The sequence below is a fragment of the Cryptotermes secundus genome, unplaced genomic scaffold (genome assembly GCF_002891405.2).
Source record: "Cryptotermes secundus unplaced genomic scaffold, Csec_1.0 scaffold568, whole genome shotgun sequence".
In the NCBI taxonomy this organism is placed as follows: Eukaryota; Metazoa; Arthropoda; class Insecta; order Blattodea; family Kalotermitidae; genus Cryptotermes; species Cryptotermes secundus.
The window spans coordinates 1,940,502-1,951,474 of record NW_019725423.1 but is presented as its reverse complement, the minus strand read 5'-3'; the positions used below and the strand labels follow the sequence as shown (position 1 = coordinate 1,951,474).

General features: G+C 39.4%; 1 protein-coding gene and 1 long non-coding RNA gene across 3 annotated transcripts in view; one reads left to right on the top strand and one right to left on the bottom strand.

The window, feature by feature from the left end:
* LOC111863368 (UDP-glucuronosyltransferase 2B7) overlaps positions 1 to 2,598 on the top strand; it is a 23,244-nt gene extending 20,646 nt beyond the window's left edge. For both annotated transcript variants that reach the window (XM_023849628.2, XM_023849629.1), the window contains exon 5: positions 2,092 to 2,598. In XM_023849628.2, coding sequence (XP_023705396.1) covers positions 2,092 to 2,389 — 298 coding nt within the window. In that variant the 3' untranslated portion in view covers positions 2,390 to 2,598. The remainder of the gene's footprint in view (positions 1 to 2,091) is intronic.
* LOC111863371 overlaps positions 1 to 7,565 on the bottom strand; it is a 71,533-nt gene extending 63,968 nt beyond the window's left edge. The window contains exon 1 of the long non-coding RNA XR_002842587.2: positions 6,501 to 7,565. This is a non-coding gene — a long non-coding RNA (uncharacterized LOC111863371). The remainder of the gene's footprint in view (positions 1 to 6,500) is intronic.
* Between the last annotated feature and the right edge of the window lie 3,408 nt (positions 7,566 to 10,973).

Genomic DNA, 10,973 nt, shown 5'->3' with positions numbered 1-10,973 from the left:
AGACTGGTAGAAATCATAGAGGGAAGCACAATGGACCAATACAGGTCTCAGTGCATGGGGAAACCCACCCTCTCCAATAACTAACTAACTAACTAACTAACTAACTAACTAACTAACTAACTAACTAACTAACTAACTATACCTACAAGGCAAACATCTTACAGTCAGTAGCTCCGTACCAGACAGATATGTGGTCAGTTTTCCTGGTGCAGCAAGGACCCCCGATAGCGAATGGTTTGGTGAATACCAAAGCTGTTTTGGACCTAACAGAATGTGTTCATAAGAGGGGGTGAAAATACTGCCGAATTAGGACTGTCCTAATTTGTAATTTTCGTTAAATGTTATTTTGTTGTGAAATCAATGAGGATAACATGGGTGGGACATGTAGCACAAATGAGTAGAATGAGAAACATGCAAAAATTCAATCAGAAAATGCGAACAAAAGAAAGAACTTCGAATACCGAATCGCATATGACAAAGAAAATAAGCTCAAAGGGTAAAGTTTTCTAACTTGTTTACGGGAGATGCCCGATAAGAATCTTAGTCAGAACGAGGTCATCTTGAGGGTTTTGTGATGTTACCTCAAATTAGGTCACTTCCGCTTTCTTTCACGTCCTGTGTAATTCGTCATATGAGTTACCACATTACCATCGATGCCATATTTTTTTTTTAAATTTTTTAATTCTTTTTTAAATTCGCATAGTGGGGGTTGCAGTCCAACTGGTTCCACTCGACACGGCCACTGATTGTCCTATTGTAGCCTGCCCCTGGTGATTATGTTGATGGAGAATTTGCTGGAATGAAGATTGGCAGGGGAAGCCGAAGTACTCGGAGAAAACCCGCCCCAGCGCCATTTTGTCCACCACAAATCCCATTTGACCAGACCCAGGATCGAACCCGGGCCACCGCGGTGGGAAGCCAGCCACTAACCGTTTGAGCTATGGCGCGGCCTATCGATGCCATATTGTCTGAAACATGAAAAAGGCGCCATATTTCGAATATTGGAGACATTTTATTTTTGAAAGAGTTGTGAAAGGTTGGTCATTCACTGTTTCCGGACACATGCTGATATGGACAATTTTCTTGTTTTGGTATGTGGAACAAGTACCCAAAATTCGTCCGTAGCCGTCAGTTACATCATGTATAGGCTTACATTACGTATATTTATTTTTTTTCCTTGGCACTGCAGCCCCAGTGCGCCTAGGCCTACCTCCATGAACTTCTCCGTTCACTTCGGTTTTTCTAGATCTTACACATTCGGTAGGACTCCTTGGGCGCGTGATCAGCTCTTCGCAAGGCCTCTACCTGTACACAAACACAGAAAAACGCACACACACAAACTAAACATCCATGCCCTGAGTGGGATTCGAACCCACGATCCCGGTTTCCAAGCGAGCGAAGACAGTACATGCCTTAGATCACTCTTATATTATTTATACCGGTGTTAATTGAATATTAAACTAGTTATTTTTATTTTTATCTCATATAACTTGGCAAACTGGCTCAGACTTTTGACACTTCTGACTTGTACTGGGGAAATACTGGCTTCGAATCTCTGTCGGGATATTTGCTATTCCGAGACGTTTCGTTCATTTCCTCACTACGTCCGCGCAAATGGTGTGATAATACGTCAAACTAGCGTATGACCATTCCATTCACATCGGTTTCAGCTCATTAATATTCAAGCTATTATTCTACGCTACAGGTAATCTGACCACTGATGTCGTTAAAAATAATACATACATAAATAGATTTTGAGTTATTTTACAACACTTACAATTCGTGCAATATACGAGTATGCAGCATCAATTATGATAGGAACGTGATTATGAATGTTGAGTATGTAAAGACGAGAAAGAAGGTAATATCCCGGTATTCGACTGGAGAGTCTGAGGAAGACCATGAAAAACCTCAGGATAGCCGACATGTGAACCTTCAACCTCTGGAATACAAGTCCGTATTGAATTGTCGGTCTGAAGTAAACTGTACTGTCCTGTCTGAATTGTATGATGCAATCGGTGCAGATAGGTTTATAGTTTTGCTATTTATGTAACGCACACTCTGATTTGTACTTTTCTGTTGTTCGTACAGTTACAAAGAAAATGCGGCACGTGTTCAGCAGGCGTTCAAAGACCGACCTCTCTCGCCGATGGACACTGCCATCTTTTGGACGGAGTATGTAATCAGACATAACGGAGCGCCACATATGCGCTCTGCTGCCCTCGACCTAGCTTGGTATCAGTACTTGCTACTAGATGTCATAGCTGTGCTGTTTCTGGCCGTCGTTGCAGTCTTGGCAGTACTCTACTTTATCGTCAAGAAATTGTTCTCCGTGTGTTTCAGTATTACGAATGAACATAAAACAAAACCAAAAGCAAAGACTAGTTGAACAAATGAGTTATTTAGTTTTCGTTACTGCCTTTTGTTGTGTAGGTATGTTAAACATGAAATTTCGCATTTGTAACATATTTTGTGCACGTAAGGTTACAGTTGTGTTTTCTTTCAAACGAAGCACAATGTCAACCGTGAAAAAATGTCTGTGTGTCATATGTATGTGTGTAGAGTGAGAGAGAGAGAGTAAATTCTTTGTGAAGCGTATTGGAGCAAAGACAATTTCTAACCCAGTATTAAGAAATGTAAGATGCAAGGTGAGTTTTATGGAGGTAGGCCTTGGCTCAAATGAGGGCTCCAGCGCGAATGAAGAAAGAAGAAGATGCAAGGTGATTAATGCCGTATTTTGATTCAGACATTGTCTTAATTAAAACATTTTTATCCCAAAACAATTAGAAACCTAACCCCTGGCACGGAGGGTTCGTAGCAAATGATCGACCAGTTACTCAAGAAATTTCTAAGGAAACTCTGTAATTCACATTGTCGGTTCCTATAATTTTTATTCAAGACATTTTATTCCGTTTATCCCCACACGTATCAAGGTCTGTAAGTACTGTGGACCTGACAATAAATTAAGAACAATGTAACTCCTACATGAAAATAATCGTGTAGGATTAATTGATCTTTCAAATCACTGAAAGATACGGGTAAAAAGGGAAAGTTTTCCTTCTGCTTAATACGAGTAAATTAAGCACTATGCCATGACTACGTATGGGGTAATGAAGATATAGCTGCACCATTATTGTGACCTAAGCGCTTGATGTAGGTGAGCGGTCAGCTTCACGCCCCGGCTGNGGGGGGGGGGAGAGCCCCTGGTACTCACTGGATAAGAGGCTGGGTGGGCCCTAGAGCCTGTCTGGATACAAAGTTATAGGCTAAAATTCGAATTACACTCTCAAGTAAAGTGGCCCATTAAATGAAGCAAACTAAAGCAAGTTTAAACGTTAACAATAATTAATGGTAAACCTGTAATATTGAATTCGGAGATCAGCTCTTTTCTATGGAAGACAAATGAACCGTTCTCAAAATTTCTTTTCTGACCGCATCTAAATTACAAACCGTAAGTTTATAATTACGTACAAATCTGGAAATAAACAATATCGGTTATATAACAATGACGAGCAACTTTTAAACGTTTTATTTTCCAGTAATTATTACGTGTTGAGCCAGAAGTTTTAACCTTTATGTTCCAGAGATCATTATAGTCTTTGTTGGCTTTTAGCGTGTATGTCCCTTGTCACTAATGTTTCGGCGTACTTATTCATATTTTCTACCGCCATTACAATCTGGCTACATTTTCAGAAATTATTCTGCCAGACTTACTTACTGAAATATGAAAAGATATTACTGCGAAGTACTCTTCTATTAACTAATACGTTTAAAATGCGAAAAAACCTGTGATTTTAGTCCGCAAGCGAAACGGGGGGGGGTTATAATGCGAAAGCTCTATATAAAAGAAAAGATTTCTGCACTCCCATGATAAGCAAAGGAGCGCCCACTACACATAAGGCTGGGGCCACACGATCGCATAAAATGCGTCCATTGTAACGAACGTACTTTATGACGGACGTTGCTGAGGACACCACACAGTTGCAGAATGCCGTGCGTAGTGTTTTGTCTGCAATGGAGCCAGAAGAAAGCGTAGCATTCGCCTCTCTTGTTTATTTCTACAACGGACGTCACGACGTTCGTTACAACTGACGCATTTTGTGGGTTCGTGTGGCCCCAGTCTAAATTGGCGTGTCCTCAGCTTAGCAGCAATCACGGTAAAAAGTACTCAGTTGAAGCCGGTTACGCACATGCGTATGGTGCCGTAAGGTAACAGGGCTTCCAAAAATAAACGAAAGGAAAGACGTTGAAGGCAAACGCAGTTGTGTAGAAGCAGAACTCTGTGTAGTGGTGCCCGTTTCTTAGTAGACTTGAAATTCCAAGAAGTTAGTAGGAAATACAAAGGTTTTACTCTTGTCACACCCGCAGATTTTGAATTCCTGATTAATTTAATTGGTATGGAAATTGCTAAGTAATACGGAACACAGAGATATTCCCGTTGAAGAAAGAGACACAGCTATACTGCGGTTTTTGGCAATGCGCAATTCATACATCAGCCTGCATACATTTTCAAAAAATTCGAAATAATCTGTCAGATTATTCCAGAAGCCTTCGTCATTTTTTCTCAAGCTTCGTATTTCGTGTGTTTATTGTAATACTTTGGGTCAGTTGGACCCTAGGGCACAGGCTTAGCTTTGTACAGTTCTGTGGACGTTAACATGCTTTCATATTCAACTCGGTTGAAAATTACAATACACAAAAAGAGAATGTGAAAAACTGACTGGAGAAACAACCTTGGACCGACAAAGAATGGTGGCCACATGGCCGAATTTTTCTTTGATGAAGGAAGGACGAAGTAGCACGTTCATGTCTCAGATTTTTAAGGTTTGAAGAATGGAAAATTCCATGTACTGCATGCGCAGTTATGGGGGTGCCACAGGAAATTGCTGAAGATCTGCAGATTAAAATTTAAGTATACCCTTCTTACGAGTCAGATTTTTAACACAATAACCTAAGCAAGAGCATGTTAAGGGGTCCCCTGTCATCACTGCATATAGACGTTCTCAGGTTGCGGATGGATAAGACGGCCTCCAGATGTGGAGGATAGCTGCGAACTTATTGAATACGCAGTCGGACAGCCGAGAAAGGGTGGTCCTCCAGATTTTGGGGTTGGGCGTGTGATTATTAACTCCTCTCTGTAAAAAAACAAGTTTTTGGCTAAATGTCATAAAGGACCTCGGACTGGACGGACTTTTTGATATGGCCGTGAAATTTGGCACATTGAATGTGGGGAGTCTATATACAGCAGTTTCGCTCATGACAGTTACAAAAGAAATGTCAAAATACAAGTTAGATTTAATGGAAGTACAGCAGGTCAGATAGAAGAGGGGTGGCACGGAACCAGCAGCCGAATATACATTTTTATGTGGAAATGGGAATGAGAATCATCAATGAGACAAAGATTTTTTTTTCGTATTTAAGAGAATCATATCAGCATTTAAGAGGGGAGAGTCTGTTAGTGTTAGAATATCATACATAATACTAAGAGTAATATTAATGGAGTTACAGTAGTAAACTTTGCCACATCGAAAAATCTTACTATTAAAATTACAACGTTCCCACATCGTAACACACATAAATTTACTTACTCCTGATGGGAAGACAATTTGATTATATTTTAATAGATAGGAGACGGCACTCAAGTGTATTTGATGTCCGATCGTTCAGGGCAGCAGTTGTGTTACTGGCCACTACCTGGTGTTGCAGAAAGTTTGGGAGACTAATACTGAGTAAACAAATTCCGCACAGAGCAGATATGGACAGGCACACTCTCGAGAAATTTAACGAGGCAGAAGCCAACGAGCAGTATCTTGTTGAAATCTAAAATATGTTCTCAGATCTGGAAAACTTAAAGCTGAGATGGATATTAATATAGCTTGGAAAACTATTAGAGAGAATATAAAAATTTCAGCCAAGGGAGTCTCAGATTATTAATAATTGAAGGAGCATAAACCATGTTTCGATGAAGTGTGTAGTGAGAGGTCTCATCATGTCACGGTAAAACAGCCATAAGGAATGGAGAAAAATACATTGCATTAAGTCTCATATCTGTTTGACAAATCTAGGTGACTATAAGTAGGGTTTGTGCAATGATTTCAGAGGAATAAAATTTAATATCATTACCGTGGCTTATGAGGTTATCATAATTTCTTTATTCAATTCTTCGTGTAACGTAGCCAGGATCTTCCAGTTATGACGTTGCCCTACAAACAATTTGTACAAGGAATGCGAAAAGATGCTACAAAACTACCAAGCCTATGGAAGTATACAAGCATGAAAATAGCGTTTCGAACTGAGTGTACAGTAAACGGATTTCTATGATCAAAGACTTGGATTGACCACTTGTTTTTGGCTGTCACGGTAATTTGTCGAAATGAGTAGCCCATTGTACACGCGGGTAAGTACAGACGGAACATTCTTTATGCCGCTAAATAAATAATTGTGGTATCATAACCAACAAAACAGAACAAATAGACAACCTAATTAAAATAATTCCTTACCTTTATGTGGTGTTTTCGCCATTACCGTATCAATGTGTATGATGTCAAGGAGTTAATAGAGTTAGTCTGTCTTGAAGTCCTACGTAACGTGGGAATCTGCTTTCAGTTTAAATTCACTTCATGAACCTTATAAATATTTGTAAGTTACAAAACACAACATACATTCAGTGACGCGTAGGCATATTGCGTAGTATTCATGTCATTTTCAAAATTTCGTCTGATTCAGAACATTTTATTTACACATGAAAATAAGAACACGCTCTGAACATTCGTAGACATGGCCGCGGAACCCGAGAATTTGCCTGAATTCTACTGCGTCCTCTTCTTCACTAGAACTCACGTTGGTGAGTGGTAATCCGAGGGATGTAGGGGTGAAGAGGGAAGGGGAACTGCTTAATGTTGACAGTAATGACGTACAGCCACCGTCCTCTCCATTAGAGACAGACAAATGGAGACACTTCTCCGTGGAATGGGCCATGTCTTTCAGACAGTAACATTCAATTATCTGGAGAGTTCTATTCAAAACCTAAGCTCAACTGAGAAAATTAATTCCTAACCAATCTTTTAGGCGTCACTTGGTATGGTTCTTGATCAAAAAACTGATAAAGATAGAGAAGACTCTCGTTTACAGGTTACTCTTTTTTACTCTTTGGTTTTACTCTTTGTTAAAGAAGTGGAGCATACAATTGCAAAGAAAACAGTTTGTTACAGAATTTCCTTACAAATTCCCTGTCATGACTGCCAACCTTATCAGTTTTACGCAATATGTCACTGTAATTTAAGTACAAAGAGTCTATATACAAGTATTTAATTAAAAAAATAAGATTTTTTTTTCAGTCATTCTACTAGCATCCAAGTTGATTTTAAACAGAAAGAGAGTTTACACGGCGTCATTTGTTCTGGACTGCTGTGCCCATATAAACATTTGGCACATTAACCTATTCTCTCCTGTCCAAAAAAACAAAATGGCATACTAACTTATTATTGTTAAACCGCAATCTGAAATAAATTTTAACGAGTCAGAAAATGGCAGCTGTACAAACCTTCGAATTATGAGCAAAATTAACAATATTCGGTGTCATACCCGGGGTATTTTGTAATTTCTTAACCAATTAATTTGTCTGACATTGAAATATGAACTGCTGACTGAGAAAATATTTCTACTTTGATGACTAATAAATATTGGAAATTATATAAGATGGGTTACTGTAAATGTGAATACAAATTTTTCTGAGTTCGTTTCCTGTTATAAACTAAGAAGATGACAATGTTCCGAGCTTCTGAACTTAGGATTAGTTCTGGTTTAAATTGTACAAGGAGACCTAAAAGAGTTTCAGTTTCAGCACTGCTATTAAATAACGCTTAAAATCAATTGAAACTCTACCATTAATTAATAAATATGGAAGTGTCTAAACAAATAGCAGTTTTGAAGAATAATAATGACCTTTATGCATACATATGAATGCAAATTCGAATATTATCTATCTATCGATCTGTCTGTCTGTCTATCTATCTATCTATCTATCTATCTATCGCTCTGTCTGTCTATCTATCTATCTATGGCTCTACAGCCCTTTTGTTGGACCTTGGTCGCTATTCAGTTCCTTGATCTTTTACACAATAGGTAGGACTCCTTGGACGGGGGATCAGCCCGTCGCAAGGCCACCATTTGCGCACACAGGTCAGCACAAACGCAGAATAAACGCATACAGATATCCGTGCCCGACATAAAAAAACACAAAAGCTTAAACTTGTTGGAGGGGAAGCAAACGCCCTTTCAAATGACTAGGCAGCCGTTATGTCATGAGCTACATGAGTTACGGCATGATACGCTATGCCAAGCCTTGTGTATATTTTACATACATATATTCTAGAGTTATATTTAAAACTGTAAATATTAGGTGTCCACAAGTAACCAGACTCTTAACAATGCCGACAAGTAGGAGTAAAATTGTAAATATAAATAATACGTACTATTGATTTTGACTGCTGTAAATATGTCTGCGCTGGCGAGTGCCAGCAGCAATTGTAAACGACGGACCCTACCTCTCGTCTGAGAGGGCGCCCCACATGAAGAAACCCTCATCTGTCTGACAATAACAAAAATCTGGTCTTGGGCCCCAGTTGCGGTTTGACACCAAGACAGACTGGCCGACGTAACTTTGGCTTTGTTGAGTTAGTTCGTGAATTAGTATGAGTTAGAGGACTGCTGGGGCTCAGTCGTTATGAGCGGCTGCTGTTAGAAAGTGTTAGCTGAAGCTGGGGACAGTTCGGGAAATCACAGAGGAAAGGAAACGTCCGCCGTTGGAAACCACTACGAGGTAACGGCAGTGAATACGTGATTGTGGACACTAGCGTGTCTTTAATAGTAAAATGTAAAATGTAGTCATGAGTTGTATGTTAAAGAGTTCAATTAATTCGACCAACAACCCAAACCCGTCTGTAGTCACACTCATACACGTGGCAATATATGAGAGCCACCAATGGGTACTGCCGGCAGCGTTTAAGAACTATGTCAGTATACGAGTAAGTACACTACTTTAATCCCACAAAGATGAAACGAAATGGCGACCAGAGAGGAGTTGGTAAGTAGATAAGCAAATAAAACAAACTGAAATAGTAGAACAAAAAGGGACTAAATATTCTCATGCGTGCACCCAGCACAAGGGCGTATGTACTGTCCAGTGAATTTGTTAAAATCTTCCATTTCTCAAATGAAACAAAAGTAAACATTAAGAATATGTCACCCTGAGACGGGTCTTGAAAATTGAAATGATTAATTACATGGTTACATACATTTGTCTATGTTCAAGGTACCTTCGCTGTGCAGACTGTGAATTTCGTCAAATACTCCATAGAAAGAGCTTTCTCAACTATAAATGTGTTGTACTGCTATAGTCGCCAATGTTAATTTGGGGTCATAATTGTAACGCCAGGTATACGTCACGTCAGAGGGCGTCCCCCCACCCCCTTTCTTACTACTTCCCCCTTCAAATGTTCCACTTCCTGGTTCCCGTCGGCTGAGGTCCAACGCTAGTGATCCATTCCGTTGTGGGACGCTGAACTGGGCAGTCAATTCACCTTTTCTGGTCGGTACGATTGTCATTGTCGGAGGCTTATTACCTCCAGATACTTAGGTTGTATTTGTATTTGTTATTTAATATATATATTCATTTGATATATTTGTGATAGTCTCTTTGAGTTGGTACTTCCCACCCAAGAACCAAATTTCGGTCTTCAAGACCTTTTCACGTTTCACTAGAGATGATTTTTATATTTTAATTAGCATTTAGAAAAATTCTACTTAAGGACCATAAGTATCTGTACCTGATTTTCCAATAACACTTTTTCCTCGAATTTAACTGAAGAGAGTTAATCCAAACTTCTTTGCCTTTTTAGGCTTTTACTTTAGAAGGCATTTGGACGTCGGAGTCGTAAGGAAAAGGCAGTTGAGCTGAGAAATGGATGATACAGCCTTTGTCTAGAAAAATAATGGGAAGAAACAGCTTCGGAGATCTAGACATAGAAGAGAGAATAATATTGAAGTATATCCTAAGGGAAAGCGTGTGAGAATATGGAAAGAGTAATTCTTGCTCAAGAGAGGATCAAGTGTTTGGCTCATGTGAACACAGTAATGCATATTCGGGTTGTATAAAAGTGGGCAATTTCTTGAGCAGCTGAGGGCTATCGCCTTCTTCAAGACCACTCTGCTTGACCTTGAGTCAACGTGTACTGGAATTTCTTTCATAAAGAAAAATTTCCTACAGAGAGGCGTAGGACAAGTCTGGTGTCCAAACTTCCTTTTTTGTGTGCGGCAAAACATGATATTAGCGCGAGTTCGCCTTAAATTGTACACAACAATTTCAAGGAGCACAGATCCACGAAAGAGTACACATTATATCTGCCGGTAATGACTTAAATACTAAAAATTTCCGGTTTACTTCACCCCGCTTATAAGGGATAATGGTGGTCCACCAACAATTCTCCAAAGTTGACAGTCTGTTCAAATTGATACCACCTGAACGATTCGATAATTCCATCTCGGAACGAAACGGCTGAACTGGAATCCGTTATGAAATGCAACACTGTATAAATGCATAATAAAGAGTGAATAAAGCTCTTAAGCGAATAGGTGTATCTTGTGGGATTCATGTTGTGACGTGTTGCGCTATGGAGGACACCCCTTCATTCCCCAGCGGTGACGTAACACGGGATGCCGCCGTTGGTACTCAGCAGTAAGCAACTCCCGACAGCGTTGCTAGCTCCTTCCGTTACAATATATTTCAGAATGTTTCAAATAATGAATATTTGTACGCAGATAACGGAAAATTATTTAATTATTAATATTTATGTTGGGTCAGAGACCCTCACACTTAAATTTTTCTAAAATTATATATTTAAATTCGATATTCGAAGAGTCTAGTGATAGTAAACTTTCTTCCCACATAAGAGTATGATGATGATGATGATGAT